The following is a 23061-nucleotide window of genomic DNA, read 5'->3' as shown; positions in this document are numbered from 1 at the left end:
TAGGGAACACATATTCTTTGCCCTTTACGTCACTCTTTGAGTCTAGCTTCAGCCAGGACCAGCTCCACTTGCACCCCACTCCTGCATCTAGCTGAGCCACAATAATGGCATCTTCCTCTCCAAATTCTTTCATTCTCATTCTGAAAACAAATTGAAGCGGGTGGTACAGTTAGGCTACTAGTAGTTAGGCTACTGATGATGCTAAAGTAGATATCAATGACTGCGTTACATGCACACCATATTCCTGTATTCAACCAGTACGCGCATGCCCAGTGTACCTTAATACGCAGTTACATGCGGCCAGATTATTTTGCCCTTTCAAATGTAAACAGAATATTCCAGTTGCTACAGCGCATATAAACACCTATAAACACCTATTCGGTTACAATACCCTGCATATTGACTTTAATCTGAATTTGGTGTGCTTGTAAACGTAATCTATGGAGAAGAACCATTGCTAATTTACGTTACGTTAGCAAGCTAGAAGAAACCTTAACATGTCAAGTTACCTCACCACCCGCATTTCTTTTTTTATTAATATATACTTCATTTTTTCCCACCCCCATAATATAATTACTCAAACAGGTTACTTACCGTGAGTGTGTGCAGTTCTCCACGATGCAACTCGCTGGCGAGGAAATCTGAACTAATTACAGGCAGGTGTCAGGTGTCACTGACTGAACTGGTGGGAAGCCTCTTGTCTTGAAAGTCTCGAAGTAGTACCAAATATTTTATTTAATAATTAAGTGTCGTGAAATTCTAAGTCTTTACATAATAGGGTACGATATTTATAGTAGCTTTCAGTTGTTTGAAAACGGTACCTTTATCCGCGTTCGTAAATTCGCCAGAGCCCAGCCCACACTGGGTTCAATGTTATAATGGACCAAGTAATTTGATTGGACGAGAGGCCGTCACTCGCAAAGTGAATTTACGAAGGCGGCCCCGCCCCTACATTCTCAGCTCACTGGACACTGACGTGTTTCAGTTCAGTGAATGGACTACGCGCAGTGAGTCGAAGCTCTGAGAAGCACTGAATGATTGGATGAACGACTCTTTTGGACAAATCTTTTTAGTGAACTGATTGTAATGAATGAGTTCACTGAAACGAACTGCTTTGCCCATGATGACGTCACGACACAACTTTCATGACCCCCCCCCCCCCCTATTATAATTTTTTTTTTGCAAATCTCCATGATTCACGTGGATGACCTATTTTGAGTTAAAAACAGCGAATTTCGCCGAAAGGTGACTAGTTTGCATCAATGCTAGTGCTGCCATCGCAGTCGCTCATTTCTCCAGTTTATGTGCGGATGCATCGGTCAGTGTGTGTAGAGGAAGTTTTCTATGAATCCCCAAATTTGCGTCAGTTACGTACGCCTTCTTTTGTGCGTACGCAACGTTTAGAAATGACCCCCCCTGATCTGACCCCCGCCCACCCAATACAGTAAAACCTCACCTGGTCTGAACTCCCCCCTCTCCTGAGAAGCCTTCTTCAGATACTTCAGTGTCTTCTCCGCCGCTTCCTGCTCCATCTTCCTCTTCCTCTTCAAGCCCCGGACGTCCAGAACCAGGTTGAGCAGCTGCTGGACCCTCTGAGGTTCCGACGCGGGGCAGGGAGGAACCTCGGGAGGCTGCGGACCCCCGTTGGGCTTGGGGACCTCCGGGGCGGGCTTCTCCGGACTCTCCGGGTCCGAGAGGGAGCTGGCGGAGTCCGGCAGGCTGCAGTGGGCCTCCACCAGCTCCTTGGCCTTGGCCACGGGCACCAGGTAGATGGTGGGGCTGTAGAAGTAGGAGCGCAGGTACCCGTCCATGTTGAGCTTGTGATGCTTGGGCTTAGGGAAGAGTTGCTCCCGGTCGTCCAGCTTGGCGTCGTACTCGGTCATGGGGAAGGGGCGGACCTTGTTGTCCTTCAGGCCGCTGAGGTAGGCGAGGGCTTGGCGCTCCACCCCGGCGGAGATGTCGGCGGGCGGGTTGCAGGCCACCTTGACCAGGGCGTGGTGCAGGGCGGGGAGGAAGCTGACCAGCCGCGGCATGACCGAGTCCAGCGACTCGGAGGGCAAAGGATCCTGGGAGGCCGGGCATCTGGACGCTTCACAGCGAGAGAGAGAGAGAGAGAGAGAGAGAGAGAGAGAGAGAGAGAGAGAGAGAGAGAGAGAGAGAGAGAGAGCAAGGGAGAGAGAAGACAGACAGAAACAGAGACGTTGAAGACTACAATGAAGGAGATCTGAAGACAGCATTTAGACAGTATTTTCTTTTTTATATTAGGTCATAAAGTGACTTGCATCCAACGGTACAGAAAATAGATTTCAGCTTACACAGCTAGCAGAAGGAGATTACAAGATGGTGGAGGGAGACATCAGAGGACAGGATCATTGGAGTACATGGAATGGAATGAGGAATGGTGTCAAAAACATCCTGTATTTGATAGCGTTCCTCATTCCATTGTGTTGCATTACAATGAGGTGTCCTCCGATTTCTACCTTCACCAGCCTCCCCTGACAGCTACATACCAGGGATTGAGATCAATTTCGTTACTATTGTCCATTTCCCGTACAAAAATGTTGGTTCATTCGTAGCATTGTTTAGGAATGTACCCAGACCCTGATGTCTGCTACGTCATGTACTGTACTGTAATTACAGAGATGTTGTACTGTTAATCCGGTGCGCCCTGTATATGAAAACAGTTCAAAAATAGGCCATTCATTGAAGGTGCGCCTTATAATCCGGTGCGCCCTGTATATGAAAACAGTTCTAAAATAGGCCATTCATTGAAGGTGCGCCTTATAATCCGGTGCGCCTTATAGTGCGGAAAATACGGTAATTATTTTTTTACTTACTAGGTCAAATGACCCCACCCATGGCTGTTGTAGTGTTAATAATCTCATCTCCCTGGGGGAGTTCAAAACTCTGATTAATTGTGTGACAGTAGAGTGCAGTAGAGTAATACTTGACAGATAATGTAATACTATGTTCATTTTCAATCCAGAGTTCGACAATTAGTTTTTTAAGAATCCAAGACTGTTGTATACACTGGATTTAAGAATCTAAGAATCTTATTTACACTGGATTTGAAATAACAGAATGACTACTGGGTTAAATGACAGACTTGCATATGTGCAGATTACTCAGGGACATGAACAAAACCTTTGGTAACTCTTCATTTGAGGAGGGTATACAGTGGGTGCGGAAAGTATTCAGACCCCTTCCGTTTTTCCACATTTTGTTGTATTATAACCTCAATTTAAAATGGATTAAATTAACATAATTTGCCATCAATCCACACACAATACCCCAGAATCACAACAGGAAATCAGTTTTTTTATTTTTTATGTTAGTAAACGTTTTAAAATTGAAATACTAGAAACCCCCCATGTAGAAAGTATTCAGACCCTTTGCTATGACACTGTAAAAGCTAAAATGCAAAAATGTCATCAACAAATGACTCCATACGTTTTTTGGAATGAACATATTTGTTTTTATAGGGTTTCTAATTTGCATAGGAGTCAATGAGACTCTGTGTAGATCAGGTTGCCATAAAACATTGAGAAAATGGAGAGTAACAAAACTGCTCAGGAATGTGACCCTGAGGCCTGGGGAGACTTACAAAAAAGTTGAATGGTGGAGGGGTAAAAGCACAGCCGATGGGACAACATCATGCCAGTCACTCTACAAAATTGGACTATAACCGAATGGCAAAAAATAATCCCTTAATGTAAAAAATAATCTCTCTCGTATCCATAATTGTGTTTTGCAGGAAATGTGTTTATTTGGTTGTACTACAAAGCATTACGTTTAGTACAATTTTGTAGATTTTTTGATTTCATGTTGTGATTCTGGGGTATTGTGTGTGGATTGATGGCAAATTATTTTAATTTAATCCATTTTAAATTGATTCTATAATACAACAAAATGTGGGAAAACTGAAGGGGTCTGAATACTTTCCGCACCCACTGTACATATGCATTCATTCATTCAACACATACACACTTACATGACACCTGACACAAACATATGCCTACATATCCCCTCATAAATTGTTATTATATCACTTTCATCATCTTCCTGTGCACATATGCAAGTCTGTCATTTAACCCAGTAGTCATTCTGTTATTTCAAATCCAGTGTAAATAAGATTCTTAGATTCTTAAATCCAGTGTTAATAAGATTCTTAGATTCTTAAATCCAGTGTAAATAAGATTCTTAGATTCTTAAATCCAGTGTATACAACAGTCTTAGATTCTTAAAAATAAAAAGTAGAACTCTGGATTGAAAATGAACATAGTATTACATTATCTGTCAAGTATTACATTATCAGTTTAAAAACAAAAAAGACCCACCTGAAAGTGTAAGAAATTCCCAATAATGTAATAAGGTATTACATTATCAGTAAAAATGTTATTACAATATCAGTCAGGTTATTTTATTACATTATTGGTCAATTATTACATTATTGGGTTTTATTACATTTTCGATGGAGTTAAGTGGACATTTTATTACATTATAAGGTGTTATTACATTATCAGGAAATTATTACATTATAGGGTGCTACAAGGAGGTTAGATGTCATCCAGGTTTTTATTTCGAGCAGGCAGTTGATGAGGGACTGGGGGGGGAGCGGAGAGGATGGGGTGGAGCTGAGGTAGATTTGGGTATCGTCGGCGTAGCAGTGGTAGTTAAAGCCGTGACGACGGAGGATCTGTCCGAGTACAGAGCCTTGCGGGACGCCTTGGTTGACTGGGGCTGGGGGGGAGCTTGAGCCGTGGATGGAGACAAACTGTTCCCTGTTGGAGAGGTATGATGTGAACCAGGAGAGGGCTGTACCAGTGACACCCAGGTGGGTGGAGAGGCGGTTGAGGAGGATGGTGTGGGAGACAGTGTCGAAGGCAGCAGAGAGGTCCAGGAGGATGAGGATACTGATTCCATTGTGTGTGTGGTGTGCGCCGATATTCCCAATTCAGCACACTACAGTGTTTCCTCTACATGCATTTCATCGTGGCGGTCCGCCACGATGGAATTTCCTCCGCCACCATGCAGATTTCTCAACCAAAAAAAAAAAAAAAAGATTTAGGCCGCTTTTCAGACCTTCACAGCGCTAGACACACCCACAAGCGCGAAGCGACGCGCTTGCAAAACTGTTTTGTGATTCCTCATTTAAATTACGTTGTACCTGTTACAATGACAATAAAGATCATTCATCTTCATCAAGATGAGAGATGGAGCGATCCGCTCACACAGCTGTCCCGCATCCGCTAATCAGCGCAGCACCGAACCGCCGGGCTCGTTGAGCGGATGCGAGGCAGCTGTGCCCGGGACCGGCCACTTCACATAAAGGAAGGAAGGAAGGAAGGAAAGAAAGAAAGCCGTGCACAAACGAGAGCTAAGTCAGACCGGGACGCTGCCAGTATGTGTGAGAGCCGGACTGCCGGCGTGAACATTTGAACCGTGTCATTTTATTTAATGGACCATTTCGTTGTCTGGTACCTGTACTGTAGCAATGACAAATAAAGTCCATTCCATTCCATTCCAGAGAGGGACGGACGGACGGACTACCCTTGTTTTTAATTTACAGGAAAACATTTTATTTTCGAGTTTTGGCTGAAATGACGTCGTTGTTTTGAGCGCGCGTGCGCGTGCACGCGAAAAAAGTCAGCACTACCCGCCACCATGGTAAAAATTCCTGGAGGAAACACTGCACTACATACATAAAGATTAGGGATGCACGATATTATCGGCGCCGATATTTATGGGAAATTAATGTTATTAAATATTTATCGGTTTTATTACATTTTAGCCGATATAGAGCCGATACTATGAAGCCAGAAATATTTCCAGTTCCGGTTGTCACGCTCATGATGCTGCGCCTGCGTACAGCCACGCAGTGTAAAGACGAGAGCGAAACATGGCTTCCCCGGTGTGGACATTTTTCTGAGTTTCTGAGGCAGATAGTGCGTTTGCAATTTGCAATACATGTTCGGCAAAAGTTCGGAAAGGAGGGCAAAGGTCTACGAGTTACAACACAACGAATCTCATAAGTCACCTGAAGATTCACCATTGCAAGCACGCTGTATGGAAGGAATATGATTTTGGCATTGAATACAGCGATGAGGGAACGAAAACAGTTAACAGAAACGCGTGTCGCAGAAATGCTTCACGCGTGTCGTATATGCACATAATATGCGCACAATGCATATATGGGCTACACCACTCGCATACGTGAAACCGCTATAAATAGCTCTCTTAATATGTATACTTTGAGGAATTGATTCATTGTTATTGTTGTCCGGAGGCTATCGGTAATCGGCTATCGGTTTACATGGCTTGTAAATATACTTTCGTTTTAGGACGTGTTCAAAAGCAAGGACTGTGTGATCATCTAATTATGTGTAGTTATGTGTTTTTAGCATGTTGATGTTCTATCAGCATGTTGTGATGTTATTAAAATACAGTTGAAACTTTCGTAGTGCTGTGCTTTGTTAGCCGCTAGCTGTTAGCAGCATTTATTTCCGGTTTCCTGGATGACAGCCTTTCTTACCTTCAGGTGTGCATGAACTACAGGTTATCAAATGTGAAATTATATCTGTTCTCATATCGCTTATGATATCGGTTATCGGCCACAGGGAAGCGGGTAAACATCGGTTATCGGTATCGGTTAGAAAAAATGCATATTGTGTATCCCTAATAAAGATCTGTCGTTACGACAGTCTAGAGTAGTGGTCACCAACCCGTCGATCGCGATCGACTGGTAGATCTTTGAGACTTTCCCTGTAGATCTTTGATTGACTTTCCCTGTCCCAAAAAATAATAGAAAATGAGACAAATAAATACACAAAGAGCCTATGTTTTGCACGCGCCTCTCTCTCTCTCTCTCTCTCTCTCTCTCTCTCTCTCTCTCTCTCTCTCTCTCTCTCTCTCTCTCTCTCTCTCTCTCTCTCTCTCTCTCTCTCTCTCTCTCTCTCTCTCTCTCTCTCTCTCTCTCTCTCTCTCTCTCTCTCTCTCTCTCTCTCTCTCTCTCTCTCTCTCTCTCTCTCTCTCTCTCTCTCTCTCTCTCTCTCTCTCTCTCTCTCTCTCTCTCTCTCAAACTGTTGTGTCGCAAATGCTGCATGAAAGTGACCAATCAGATAAGAGAATAGTACTGCTACGTGACTCGCAAAAAAAACTTTTGTCAAAATGGTTTTCCAGGATTCTACAACAAAGGAGGATTTCTTCACTCTTTTGCACTTAAAGGAGAAAACGAGGGGTGTGGATATTTACAATGAGTTCAAAAAATATGTCGGTGAAAATGACATACCCATTCATAAACTAGTGGCGATTACTACTGACGGGGCCCCAGCAATGCGCGGTGCGCGCAATGGATTTATTGGACTGTGTCGTAATGACCCTGATTTTCCCTCCTTCGTCAGCAGGCCTTGGCTGGTAAGGTGTTGGACTTTTCCCATGTAATGACACTGGTGGTGAAACTAGTCAACTCGATTCGAGCGAAAGCGCTTCAGCACCGCTTATTCAAAGCGTTATTGGATGAGCTCGACGCTGCTTACGGAGACCTGCTTCTCCATGCTGATGTGCGGTGGTTGAGTCGCGGCAAAGTGCTGCAGCGATTTGTCGACTTGCTGCCCGAGATCAAGACGTTCCTGTCGACAAGGCAAAAATATTTTCATAGGCAAAGGACTTAAATTGGTGTGGAAAGTCAGATCTTTACCTTTTCTTTTTACTGTTTCCCCCTGCTTTTATATTCATTCTATGCATGTATATGTTTTTATATATGTTTTTATTCACTTTATGTTCTTATTCCTGTTGTAAAGGACTGAGCTGCATTTCTTGTATGAAAGGTGCTATATAAATAAAGCTTTACTTACTTAGGCCTACTTACTTACAAGGAACGAGGAACACAAGGAACTGGCAGACGATGCGTGGCTACTGGACCTGGGGTTCCTGACAGACATAACCGCAAAACTGAACGCACTCAACTACGAGCTGCAGGGAAAAGACCGACACCTTCCCCACATGATAAGCGCAGTAAATGGGTTCAAGGCCAAGCTCTGTGTTTGGACCACACACACCTAAAGAATGGGAGGCTGACACACTTTCCCAACCTGGAGAAAATGGCACAGGCCTTGGAAGACAATGATGCTTTTCACCCTGAGCAGTACTGTGCTCCCCTGGACAAACTGGCAACAGAGTTCAATCGGCGTTTTGGTGAGTTAGATGTCATGGGAGATATTGCTGCATTTGTCTCAAACCCATTTGTGCCCATTGATATAGAGATCTTGTAGCAGCCAAATTCCAGCAAGTATTTACTTTGCCAAGTGGAGTTGACATGGAGATGGTTGATTTACAAAATGACATAGAGCTGAAAGCCAGGTCAAGGGACAGTGACTTTTGGGGACTTGTCAGCAGAGGGAAGTTTCCTCTTCTCACTGCATGTGCACTAAGAGTGAGTGCCTACTTTGGATCCACATATCTCTGTGAAATGTCATTTTCAAAGTACAGGAGCCGCCTTACTGACAGACACCTCACAGACTGTCTCAGACTGGCAGTCAGTAGCTATGAGCCAAACTACAAAGCACTTGTAGACAGTATCCAGTCACAACCATCACACTGACTTGAGTGAGTAACATGACTGTTTCGATGTGAAAAGTATTGCTGCATAAGATGACTGCACTTAGCACTGACTGAGACACAAGTACACATTACAGTTCTACTTTATAAAATGCTATACTTGTAAATATGTTTGTCAATGTTAATAATATGAGAAAGTACACATTAGTTTTACTTTTGTTTTGATGTGAAAAGTGATGCTGCATAAGATGACTGCACTTAGCACTGACTGAGAAAGTACACATTACAGTTCTACTTTATAAAATGCTAATTGTAAATATGTTTGTCAATGTTAATAAGTAAGAATAATAATTAAGTCAGTCAAGTGTCAAAATGTCAAGAATGTCAGCTAACATTACTATGAACAAAATTATTTTATCATACATTCCTCCATTCCATGCCTTTATTTTTTTGTGTTGTAATGAAATGACATAATCAAACTTTGAATTGAATTTCAGTTATGTACCATTCTTAAAGCAAGACAGCTGCCTGATATGCTTGATACAGTCTTTTTTTTGTTGTTGCATCAATTTTAATGTTGGACCAATGCATTGCATCTAATTAAAATACAGGCAAATAAACGTCATTAAGTACTATCTTGGCTGTCTTTTTCTCTCAACGCTTCAATAGGTAGATCTTGCCTTCACCAAGGCCGAGGTCAGGGATCTTGGGCTTAAAAAGGTTGGTGACCACTGGTCTAGAGTCTCGTTCCCCAAGCCAGAAATCTTGCGTGATCAAACGTGATCTAACGTAGTACCCTGATTAACCTGTACGAGGCAGCCATGTGCGACAGGGCAAATAAAGTAATGAAGAACGAAAAGAAGAAGTCAGCTCGCTTCTTGATTGGCTACATTCCATCCACGTCACAATCGGACTCGGGAGCAGGGTTGCCAGATGGGATTGACACTCTCTAGGATAACCACAGTCTAAAACCACTAATTCCACAAAAAAAACTAGCCCATCTGGCAACCCTGCTCGAGAGTTGTCAGGAGTCGGTAGTTGCCCACACACAAGAGGACTTTTGATCGTAAACATTGAACACGTTTAATATTTACGATTGTCGGCCCCGACCACTTTCCGAGCAGATTGTCGGGAGAAATTGAATCTTAAAACACCTCACACCACAGGATAATCTTGTAGGATAATCTTTAGAGCCATCCGATAATCGGGCATTTGCTGTCCTTGGTCGGAAGGAGGGAAATCAGCCAGATTATCTTTATGTGTGTACCAGGCTTTACAGAGAAAATCCCCATTCATAGTTTTTCTTTGTCACTTCACTTGCTTCACTCATACCGAACCGTGGGCCAACTGAAATTAATATTCTTACTTCCCCTTTACATTGTGTGAGTCTCCATTTTTATTACGGCCAAGAGCCGGTTATTATCATTTTTATATGTTATGATTATGATCATTTGTTGTCGTCATACGAAAATTGTCTTTTTTCATTGGCAATTTTCATTGTGCTATTGAAATTCTTGGTGTGCTACCAAATTTTTCAACATGGTAGCACAGTGCTACCTGGGGAAAAGGTAAGCGTCAAGCCCTGCTTAGCTAGCCAAAGTATTTGTTACGGTATGTTTACAGGGTTTTTCCTGGCTCAAAATGAGGCGGAGGTGGTACCACAGGCGTTTGACATCGGGGGGACCCATGAAGCGGGGCTGTCTGGGGATCCTCACACGGGCATCAAACACTTAATTTCTTGCATTCTGGTGAATTGATATGCACCAATTTGTGCCTTTTCTGCATCAATTTATGGTGGAAATGTCATTATTTATGTAAAGGATTACACAATATTCAGGCACCAGATGACCATTCAAAATATAATGCAATATAAGGCTCTCAGGCATTCTGTACTTCCAAAGTCGAGAGCTAAAGCAAATAATATTAATAATTTAATTTGACAGAATACATGCTACTGAAAACAGCTGGTTGACTGTCCGCTGTGAAAAAGCTTGTCCGTAACGTCCGTTACACTTTGCGGAGCTCCTGTAAACAGCTGGTGGGGAACAGCGCTGGACCGGAAGCTAATCAGCCGTATTAGTAGAAGTGAAGTGATTGTGCATGTAGTCTAGGGCTGTTACGATTATTCGACGTCATCGACGTCATCGATTACGTCAATACGTCGGTTGCCGTAAAATGCGTCGGTTAGTCGTAAAAAACAACATGGCTGCGACCAGTGCAAACACGGAGGCAGAGCTGGCCTACTCGAGCTGGCGGCTAAAAGACTTCGCCCACGATCGTCCAAAGTATGGGAGTACTTTACAAAAAAAGAAACCAATGGCAATGTGGTGGTCTGTAAACTGTGCAAAAATGAATTGGCCTATCACAGCAGTACGACTGCAATGAACGAGCACCTCAAGCGAAAGCATCCTGGAGCGCTTTGTGAAGACAGCCGCAAGCTAGCACCGTAAGTCAGCGTTGTATTTCTGTTCACTTTTCCGGCCGTGTATCAGTGAAAAATGGATAGCTACTAGCTGGCTAGCTACGGTAGCCTTACTAGCCTATTGTTATTGTGGTGCTCGCACCTACTGTACGTTATCTAGCTCGTAGCTCGCATGCTACGTTAGCATCAATTTAGCTAATCATAACATAGCAGCGAGAGTAACGTTAGCTATGTAGCTGGCTAGCTACGGTAGCCTTACTAGCCTATTGTTATTGTGGTGCTCGCACCTACTGTACGTTATCTAGCTCGTAGCTCGCATGCTACGTTAGCATCAATTTAGCTATTCATAACATAGCAGCGAGAGTAAAGTTAGCTAGCCATGTAGCTACTAGCTAGCTATGTGTTGTGGTGATGGACAGACTTCTAAATGGCCATGTTGGCTAAACATAGCAGTGAGGTGGACATTAAGGGGCCTACACATGATAAGAAATGTGTGCTTTTTTTATTTTCAGGAAGCAAAGCAGTGTGGAAAACTTTTTCCACAAAAAGAGCACAACTCCATGCACACCCCAGATGGCTGCTCAGCTTTCTAACAGCATCTTACAGATGATCGTCAAGGACATGAGACCTGTTGCTATTGTGGAGGGTCAAGGCTTTCGTGAGATGATCAACACATTTGAAGTTAACTTTTATATTTTATAATATTATATTTTATGTTGAGATTGTTATTGTTAAAGATTGTTACTGAGAGTATACGGTATTCCGGTTAGAATGTCACTTTTTTACAGAATTTACTGCATTCCTTGCACTTTTCCTTTTACTTGAAGTTAACTTTTATATTTTATAATATAATATTTTATGTTGGACTGTAAGAAAGAGAGGATCTTTTTTGTTGTGTGGAATATTGCCCTGCAGTGCAAGAATAATTGAATAAAATACTGAAATGTTGATAAGAGAAGTTTTTGACATTTATTTGGGGAAAATTAAGTGATACATTAATCGAACAGCAAAAAAATAATCGTTAGACTAACCGTTAAATTAGTCGTTAGAATAACCGACTAATCGACAAAATAATCGTTAGATTAATCGTTAGAAAAATAGTCGTTTGGGACAGCCCTAATGTAGTCTGATTATCATTATTCATGATCGCAGAGAATTCAGCTACATTTTCAATTATTAGTTCTATTCTGTCATGAGCATCAGAGAATGACTGACAGGCCGGTAGAATATGAGAATGGGATCATTTGAATAATATATTCAAATATATTAGCCTATAAGCGTGTGTGTTTCATGCAATACCATTATTGCATGAAATGGTCAACATTTGAATGTTGTCAGCTACGAAGCGGATGTGTTTACTAGAACATGGAAATGCAAACGCTAATCACATTATTGCATTACAATTGTCATATTGACTCAAGTAATGCAGGAAAAAGTGGAAAATGCTATTGTGGGATTGCATAGTAATTTTCAGTTCAGAATGAACTTTTTTCAGAATGAACTTGCATACCAGCTACATGAAAATTAAAATGCAAATCATATGATTGCATTTGATTTTGAATATTGACCGAAAGAATGCGTGCAAAAGTGGAACAAGCAATTGCAATCTCAAATTGCATTAACATTTGAATTAAGTCCACTATATGCTTCCATATACTGGTAGCACTGACTTTACAACAGGGCAATTACACTCACCAATAACAAAGACTTACCATCCATCTCACTGTCTTTCATCTCCACTCTTCCTCTGTCCTCTTCTTTTACCATCACTCCCTCCTCTCTCATTTGGTCTCCTCCATCCTCTTCTTTTACCATCACACCATACTCCTCTACATCTTCTTCCTCCAGCTTCACTGCCACCATCTCTGGACCCCACTGTGGGCTTTTCAGGGCTGGAGAACCACAGCCAGATCCGGGGGACTCGGTGCATTCTGGTTCATACATGGTTACCATGGTTACATGAGCTGAAGAGGACCTGCGGCTAGAAACACTGGAGGCACAAACAACGCAGGGTCGATTAGAAATGACAGACAAACAGTTCACTGAACTCCCATCTAGTCTGACAGGACACGTCCTGCAAATGGACATGGATTACTGATTGTATTTGTTGTAATTAAAGGGTCTGGAAAGTAGACATTACATGGTTCCAATTGTATTTTGTTTCCAGGAAAAATGTTAACAAAAAATAAATGGAAATAAGCTTCTTGTTAGGCTCAACTTCCTGGTCAGACAGTTCCGAGGGCTGTATGGGCGTGGACTTTGCACGCTTGACTGGCAGCTCCCTTTCAAGCTAGCTTGCTGCGATATCATACATGACATTCATCTATTAGATGTGCTTATAGTTCTGCCCTTTAATTACCAACTGTTTAGCTGCTGTTGAAATGTGTTACTGAGCTAATTCAATTACAAATCGACTTATTAGTCATGTAACTGGCAGTATGATTCATCATATCAATTCAATGACCACCATTTGCATACTTGACACCTGGCACCCTATGGCGAATTATTGAACACAATACTTGTGGACAGGATTCACAGCATGTGTGTGACTTACTGATCAGTTGGAGCACAATGGTGTTGCTCTCGTCTTCTAATTTGCTGCTGTATTGTCACAATATCCGCCATGTTTAATTTCTTCCCACACTGGACGTAGCACTGGCGCATGTCGTCATGACCACAACCATGTTTCGTTTGCCCAGAGATTTGCCCTGCCGCTGTCCTTCTCTGCTGTTCCTGTAATCCAATCACTGAGCTGCTCTTGTGACCACCTGACTCACATCCAGGATGTGATTGGTCCGCCCTAGCGTAGCCTGTGGTTGGCCTTTGTTGAGAGGAATTCCTACCATAGCACTCTTCGATCTTGACCTCTTGACCTCTAGTCTTGACCTCTGAACTGGCGTTACTGTCACTATCCATGTCATTCGGTGCTTCAGAGAGTCGATGCCTCTCTTTAAGAGCATGTGCATCTTGCCCTGAGGCATTTGTGCTGAGCATCTCATCTTTGGCCTTTTGGTTTTTGATGTAGTCCCGTAAAAACCTATCCCACGGTGTGTCGTACTCTTCTTTAATGTTAGGAGAGTGATGGTTCCTACTGTGGGTGGGAGGTGGTGGTAGTGGTGGTGGCTGGAGCCTAATAAGATTGTCCTTCCGGTGGTTCTGTCCTTCTGTCTCTGCATCAGAGGACCCAAGGTGTGTCCTCTGGCTCTCTGACACTGAATAAGCAGAAGCATCCATCTCACTGCCCAGATGGAGAGTTAACAGTGCAGGGAATCCTACCAACACAGATGATCAAAATATTAAAACAGAGTGACAGAATTTCATCAAAACATTATATTTTATTTTATTTTTTTTACCAGAATTGGAAAACAGTGGCCAAGCTACTGTTAGGTGCATATATATATATATATATATATATATATATATATATATATATATTTGGACTGACAGAATTGTTGTTATTTTAGCTGTTTACCAAAACATATTCACGTTACAGTTATAGAATGAATATGACTCTCAAATACCCTCTTTAATTTGAGGGTATTCACATCCAAATTGGAGGAAGGGTTTAGAAATTACAGCTCTTTAATACGTGGCCCCCTCCTTTTCAAGGGACCAAAAGCAATTGGCCCAATGACGTGACATGCAATGTTGATGTCCAAACCCCTTTATGAAGTAAAAATAAGGAAAATGTTAATATAAAAAAAACCTTTATTGAATATATTAATCTCTGTTTATTAAATGATATGAAAATGGTATGAGGGTATTACAAAGTTTAAGAATGATTAGACTTGTGGCGGATTTTGCTTTTTTTTTTAAACAAAGCTAACAAAGCTACCTCACAGCAACACTGCAACTCCTACCGTCAGGTCGGCGCCTCCGTTGTTGTTCAAGCTAGTGTCGCTTTCCCAGTCGTTGTGTAATAAGTGAACATGTTGTAATGTTTGCCCTCTGGCACAGTTATAAACTTAATAAATGACTCGTGTTGTCTTCGGTCTCAGCACTGGGTACGTTTACTGGTCCACCATCTTTGTTTCACATCCGGTTCCTTCTTCTTCTTCTGTTGGGTTTAACGGCAGCTTGCATCCTTCGCGTTGCACTACTGCCACCTTCTGGATTTATCCAATTCCTACATTGTCCATTTCGTCACAGTCTCCCTATCAGTCAGTTTCACTATGTTTCAATTTAAAGACCAGGTCTTTGTTGCTCCTAGTGTGGATAACCATCAATTTGTTTGCACATTCAGATAAATAAAACAGCTTGAAAGTGAACCCGTGTGCCTGCCTGGTCTGTCCGGATTGTGAGGGTGACACGAGGGCTGAAGTTGGAAGCAGATTCCCGCCTGCCTGCCGGAGTTCATATTAGGTAAAAAGGGGAGGGTCTAAGCAGACGCCGTTCCGTATTGGTCCTAAACTACCATGTGACATTATACGGAAGTAGTTGAAAGTGGGCGGCTACATCTGTGTTTTGTTTTGTTGATGTTGCCAAATAAACAGGACTGGCAAACACTTCACTTTGCATAACTGGATTCATATGGTAAACCCACGTTGATTTAACATGAATTCCTTTTTATTACAACTCTGAAATAAGTATTGCATTGCTATAAGCCACCTTCTACGAGAGACGTGATTGCCTTGTTGTATTGAGCTCTAGCGACAATCATTGAACCGCACACCTAGCCTGCTCGCCATCTGGCTACCTAACCAAGTAGTTATTATATCAGTCAGATAGCAGAATTGAATTGGACATGACATGAGGTGTTCACAGTTTACGAATAGTGTGGAAACGTATAATTGAGCGATCATCATTACCCCTGTCTGTTTTATCATAGCCTGCATTCCTTGCTTCTCTGAACCCTCCTGTCATCGCTCTCTCTCCATCTCCTCTTTCTCCACTCCACCCTCCTCTCACCACCTCTCCTCTCTTATTTCAGACTTGGTTGAGGAGGGTGATAGGATGGACTTGAGTGTTCAGAGACAGATCTGTCAAGCAGTACTGTTCTTTTTTTCCCACCATATTTTTTTGTGCCTTATACTTTTTACAGGAGTTGTATATTTGCACTGAATTGATCTTCTTTTAAGTAATACAGGCTAATTAGTACTTACTTAAATTCCACTCCACCCTCCTCTCACCACCTCTCCTCTCTTATTTCAGACTTGGTTGAGGGTGATAGGATGGACTTCACTGAGTAGTACACAGACACCGTTTCCAGCGTTGCTGCGGCAGTGCGCACAGGTGACCGGGGCCTGGTGCGTTCTCTGATCCAGAGGGGCCTCAGCGTGGACATTAGAGACATCCGTGGCTGGAACGCGCTCCACGAAGCTGCGGCGCTCGGTGCAACGTCGTGTGTACGTGTGCTCCTCAGGGCTGCAGGTGAGAAATGAGTGGGAGAGCTTTGCGATGATGGCTGTCTGCATGCTTGGTGTTACAATTGAATATTTACATTGTCACTTTAGCCATTTATGCTCTGGTGAAATAGAGAGGATGAAGGGGACGGTGCCAAATTAGGTAGTTGAAACATGCCACGATATTTACTCCCCCTCTCAATCTTCCCTATTGTTGTGACTGTAGACCTTGTGCACTCTCACCTAAGATTCCCTCTCTCCGTTGACTCTGAGCAGCAGGTTCCTCCCGCGGTCATTGTGACTATGTTGCCTCTGTAACACACGAGGGTGAGTCTGCTCTGTACCTGGCCTCACAACATGGACACCTAGGAGTGGTCAGACTCCTCCTCAGAGCAGGTACCAACCTCAACCAGCCAACCACTGACCTGTCCTGTCCTCTCTACACAGGTAACACACACACACACACACACACACACACACACACACACACACCCTATGAGGCTTGATTACTCAATGTCATTGTGTATATTTGTGAATAGCTATAGATGGTGGGCATAAGGAGGTTGTACAGTTGCTGGTCAGGAAGGGGGCAGAGGTCAATGGAACACACACTGCTTCAAGATGGACCTGCTTTCACCAAGCTGCCTACAAGGTACACACACACACACACACACACACTCACACTCACATTCACACATACATACATACACACACACACACACACACACACACACACACACACACACACACAGAAATTCACTCCCACTCTCTCCTCAGGGTTACAGGGAGATTGTGTGTATCCTGGCGGGCAAGTGTATTCTTGAAGTGTATGACGACGACTACAAGATCACACCCTTGTTTGTAGCTGCACAGTACGGACAGCAGGAATGCCTGCAAATCCTCATTGATGCAGGTACACAGCTCTGCATCTGTATGCTTTTTGTAAATGGCTGCTTGTGTGTGATGGCTTACTGGTGGAGTTGTTTATATTTTTCATGTGCATAATCATTACAGTTGTTTACACGACAAAAAAGATGAAAGATAAGCATCCAATGCTATGTATGTATATGTATATATATATATATATATATATATATATATATATATATATATATATATATATATATATATATACAGTATATATATAAATATTATGGGAGCCAATATACTGCCTATAAATACTGTGATATATTGCATATTAATATATGTCTTGGTTGTAGGTGCGAATGTTAATGCCCAGGCATTGGACTTGGCTACGCCCTTGATGGTAGCCTCTCAAGGAGGGCATGAGGGTTGTGTGGATGTTCTCCTCACCCACGGTGCTGACGCAAACCTAGCCTGCCATGGCGCATGGCCACAGCTCCCCATCCACGCCGCAGCGCAGTTCGGACACATCAGGTATGCAAACATGCATTTGAAACATATTTTCTCCTGCTCAAAGAAACATGGCATCTTCTCACATGTGTGTGGGTGTGTGTGTGTGTGTGTGTGTGTGTGTGTGTGTGTGTGTGTGTGTGTGTGTGTGTGTGTGTGTGTGTGTGTGGTGTGGGTGGGTGGGTCGATGGGTGTTTTTGTCTTTGTCCTTGCAGTATCCTAGCCAAGCTTATTACTGTGACGGATCGTGCATGTGACCGTGGAGTGGCTTCAGTGAGTCTGTTGTACTTGGCTGTGGAGAATGGACATAGCCACGCTGTGGAGCTGCTGCTGAGAGAGGGCTTCAGCCCAGACGGCCAGAACTCTAACTCCCGCTTTGGCTCGGAGTCACCCCTATCCTGCGCCCTCGGACGCAGAGATAACTGGTATACACACACACACACACACACACACACACACACACACACACTATGAGTGACATGGATTGATTACTCACACACACACTTCCCTTGCACTCCACCAGTCTTACCTTTACCCTCATCTCTCTCTCTCTCTCTCTCTCTCTCTCTCTCTCTCTCTCTCTCTCTCTCTCTCTCTCTCTCTCTCTCTCTCTCTCTCTCTCTCTCTCTCTGTGTCTCTCTCTCTCTCTGTCTCAGTGAATCTGTCCGGTTGTTGTTAGCTGCGGGGGCAAGTTTAAATCAGGAGGTATGGATTTATGCCATTTGCACCCACAAACCCGAGCAGCTGCAGCAAATAATCCAGCAAAGGAGTATCTCCAGACCAGAGCAGTTGAGTAAGAGCATCAACATATCCGGACCAGAGGAGAAGAGCAGAAGCATGTTCACGCCAGAGGAGTTGAGTAAGCTGTTGTATGTGGCGCTGAACGCAGGCTTACAGACGGCTCTCTACTGGCTTCCCGCTCTATTGCAGGCAGGACTGGAGCCCTCCCTTTTCCTGCAGCCCATCATGTAAGACACACACACACACACACACACACACACACACACACACACACACACACACACACACACACACACACACACACATACACACACACACACACACACACACACAAACTCTTATAAGCTAATGTCACTGCTTTACATTGTCTGTTGTGTTTGATTGGTTTCAGGCTGAAGAAGGCGGATCCTGAGGTGCTAAGTTACTTCCTGGAGTTTCAGAATTGGTCGACTCTGCCGCGGCCGCTATTAGACATACTTGACCAGCGACGAACACAGAACACCTGGACTCCACGCTCACACCAAGGTAAGACACATGTCAAGTGTAAAACAGAATATAGCTGCCCAATTGCATATTGCCCTGATCCCAACACTCTACCCTGATAGTAGAGGTGTACAGAGATGTCATTATCTGTATATGTATCTTACTTTCCTGTCTGTCTTCACTATATCTGTCCAATAAAATTAGAAATATGAGTGGGACTGCCCCACTCAGAAAAAATGACTTAAAAAGAAAAATCGTATCGAATCGTGAGTTGAGTGTCCTATGTTGCAAACAAAATGGGCATTTTTATTTTGTGGCCATCAACAATGATATGAATCGATTTGAAGACACATAATGGCTGACGCACAGACATGTCAATCATAGCTTTTTTCTGAATAATAACGAGCAACTTTGGGTAGAATCTGTGTCTGGTTCCATCGCATTACTTGTGCTTTCATCTCTCACATTTCACGTGTGTATTCTCATGAACTGCCAATTATGTAGTTCACTTGTTTTTAGGTGGTATGGGCTAGTGGTCTATTTGGCGAGTATATAACAGCCACACAGGGCTCTACAGTGCGACCATTTCACTCGCATTTGCGACTAAAAATACATCTGTGCGACTAGAGAAATAAATTCACGAGCACACGTGCGAGTACCGTTTTTTTTTTTTTTTTTTTTTTTATTCTAAAAATAAATCTGCGCGAACCGTGTGGCCACATTTTAAGCCGTCAGCCAGCCCGCTACGACCACGGGAAGCGAATTTGCGAAACCTAGGATGGTAGGGGGTGGCAGGGAAATACCGCTACCTGATTGGTTGGCGAAGCACTCCCTCATTGCCCCCTCATTGACTGGCAATACCGCTACCTGATTGGTTGGCGAAGCACTCCCTCATTGCCCCCTCATTGGCTGGCGAGTCTACCATCTAAAGCCAGACTCCTTGCTATAAGCTATAGCTTGGGCTAACGTAAACGCTAGCATGCGGCGTGTGAACAGGTTGAAATGCACGCCCAGAGAAGTTAGAAGTCATAAGGAAACATGTTTATTGACTGGGCAACACAGTGTAAAAATACACAGCTTCATAAAATAAACCAGAAACACTCATTCTGCAGTCTGCACGTTTTGGAATGGAATGGAATGGACTTTATTTGTCATTGCTACAGTACAGGTACCAAACAACGAAATTAATATTCCGATATTAACCACCCACAAACCATATTACTGCATAAGCAACCACACAGGGGAAATACAGTATCAAAGGAGCAGTACATTTCAGGAACATTTCAGAACTTTAGGAGTTGTTTAAACTTGAACTCTCTTAGATTATATTCAAGCCGATCTTCAGACTTAATGTTCATGGCTGCCTCGATCTTTTCCCTCTCTCTCTCGTCTTTTCCCTCGCTCACTTCTCCTTCAGTAGTCTACCTTAATTGATACAAAATGTAAAATGTTAGACATGTTAGAAGGGTGGGGAACAATGAGACTGTTACACTTAGAATGTGTTTTTGAGATTAGATTGCAAGTGGACAGCAAGAAACATTGCTGTTTAAACTTGTAATATGCGTCTCCCAAAAAGTGTTCCACTGACCACCTCTGTCCACTTGTGTCCAGATGTCATTGACAGTTCAGCCAAGTTCCTCAGCAAGCATCCAGCGTAGATAATAATAATATATATATATATAGATATATTAGATAGAAAGGATAACGTACACACGACTGCTCGCATCGGTTAACATTCCGGAAAGAGGAAGATTTATTTGGCGCTCTAACATTTATAGACATGAACGTAGCGTGAGTATGCAAATGAGATCAACAGTCAACGTCAACAACGTGAACGTGACATGTTTCTTTATGACTTCTAACACTGTAGCTGATCGGCTTGAATATAATCTAAGAGAGTTCAAGTTTAAACAACTCCTAAAGTTCTGAAATGTTCCTGAAATGTTCTGCTCCTTTGATACTGTATTTCCCCTGTGTGGTTGCTTATGCAGTAATATGGTTTGTGGGTGGTTAATATCAGAATAAAACGTGCAGACTGCAGAATGAGTGTTTCTGGTTTATTTTATGAAGCTGTGTATTTTTACACTGTGTTGCCCAGTCAATAAACATGTTTCCTTATGACTTCTAACTTCTCTGGGCGTGCATTTCAACCCGTTCACACGCCGCATGGCTTTAGATGGTAGACTCGCCAGCCAATGAGGGGGCAATGAGGGAGTGCTTCGCCAACCAATCAGGTAGCGGTATTGCCAGCCAATGATGGGGCAATGAGGGAGTGCTTCGCCAACCAATCAGGTAGCGGTATTGCCCTGCCACCCCCTACCATCCTAGGTTTCGCAAATTCGCCCACGGGAAGTCATGTTAAAAGTGAAGTTACTTCTGTTAAACTGGCGCTAAGCTAACATCGCTAATCGCTAACTTCCTCCTGGGCCTTAAAGAGACAAGCGCCCTTTTCTCATCTCAAGCTTCATTAGCTTCATTAGCTCACCACATCTACAGATTTGGTCCCACACACTCCAGATTTGAACCCAAGGTTACAAACAGGGTTAACTACCCAGGGTAGAAAGTAGAAAGCTCTCAGACCTTCAGAACCCATTGAAAGTAGTGGAGGTACTCCAGAAGTCCAAATGCATCTCTAATCCTAGGAAACCCTAGGAAGCAAGTTGCCTAATGGCATGAAAATGCAACATGTTGTACTTGAGTGTGGCAGAGAGGTGGGACCCCCGGGGATGGTGGTGTGCTAACAGCTAGCCGCCGCAGAGGCACCGTGCTGGGCTGGCCACCTCCACATGTCACCACCCCGGGCAGCATGGGGCTGGGGACTGGTCATCTGGATGTGGGGTAGTTTAATACCCCTAGATGTGGAGTTGTCTGGCCACCGTGTGTGACTGATGTAGCCTGACCCAGCAGCAGGGAGGTGGGCAGCATGGAGACAGACCTCTGCATGGCCTGGCTGGGCTGCTAGCTGACAGACCTAGCCCTAAAGCCTGGCTGGGCTGCTAGCTGCTAGCTGACAGGCATGACATGGATGAATGAATGAACATGCTGCTAACCAGGAGAACTTGACACAGCTAGTCACCATAATACAATGCCATCAACTCTGCGTCTAGTAGGGCTGTAGGCATGGGCCAATGTGTGATTTTGGTGCAAAAATGGCAAAATCACTAATAAAAATGTGTTATAATTACATTTTTCACTGTGCTCCTAAATTTATTTGTGTGCCCCTAACATTTTTCATTTAGGAGCACATGTGCTCCTAGTGAAAAAGGTTAGCGTAGAGCCCTGCCACATATGTGTCTGTGTCTGTGTCTGTGTCTGTGTCTGTGTCTGTGTCTGTGTCTGTGTCTGTGTCTGTGTCTGTGTCTGTGTCTGTCTGTGTGTGTGTGTGTGTGTGTGTGTGTGTGTGTGTGTGTGTGTGTGTGTGTGTGTGTAGTGTCTCTGCCCTCTCTCTCTCACCTCTGCAGGCTCCAGATCAGGGTGATGTTGGGCTCTGAGACTCTGATGCAGACAGCTGTAGTTCAGCAGCTCCCTCTGCCCCCTCCACTACAGACATACCTCCAGTTTACAGACATCCTACCACCCTCATAAACATGTTTGCACCCCCACCCTTAGAGGCATCCTCATGTCCCAGAGGTGCCTGTAATCGGGCCCCTATTATAGGGGATGTACGCAAACATAAGATTCAGCTTATGTCATGCCAATTTGACGTCATTCAGTTTGTCACGCCTACAGTTTCACCTCATTCAGTGCTATGACAGCTGCATTTCTTTATGGTTTGATGAAATGCGGACAGGCAGGAGCAACAATGGTAACTTGTCGGTCTTCAGTAACTACTTATACTGCAATAAGAAAATGGAAAGACTGGAACCCATGCTGCACGCAGACTTAACTGTCAATGAACTGCAATCTGTCAACAATGCGCTGTGAGGTGAGTTTGTAGGAATGATGGCAAGCTGTCTTACCACTAAATGTGTAATGCACAACTTTAAGGTTGACCTAAACTAAAAACACAAGATGGCAGCATTGAGTTATTTTTTGTTTTTATGTTGTGTATTTTACCTTATTGGTTATGAATCAAAGAACAGTTATTGAGTTTAAGACGATTTATTTAAAGTACAAAAGTATACAGTTACCACAGCTGGATTT

General features: G+C 43.3%; 1 protein-coding gene across 1 annotated transcript; it reads left to right on the top strand.

Moving 5' to 3' along the window:
- Positions 1-1956: 1956 nt before the first annotated feature.
- On the top strand, positions 1957-20576 carry LOC308173025 (ankyrin repeat and SOCS box protein 3-like; the record flags this gene model as incomplete). The annotated part of the gene is made up of 9 exons (XM_080547991.1): positions 1957-2096; positions 16188-16348; positions 16597-16767; positions 16860-16972; positions 17098-17233; positions 17541-17718; positions 17910-18119; positions 18827-18960; positions 20530-20576. The coding sequence occupies 9 exons, from the start codon at positions 1957-1959 to the stop codon at positions 20574-20576; spliced, it is 1290 nt and encodes a 429-aa protein (XP_080404117.1).
- Positions 20577-23061: the final 2485 nt, after the last annotated feature.

Source organism: Nansenia antarctica, assembly GCF_963989245.1.
Source record: "Nansenia antarctica genome assembly, chromosome: 18".
In the NCBI taxonomy this organism is placed as follows: Eukaryota; Metazoa; Chordata; class Actinopteri; order Argentiniformes; family Microstomatidae; genus Nansenia; species Nansenia antarctica.
Note: the sequence above shows the minus strand (reverse complement) of the source record. Positions and strands in the feature narration are given on the sequence as shown.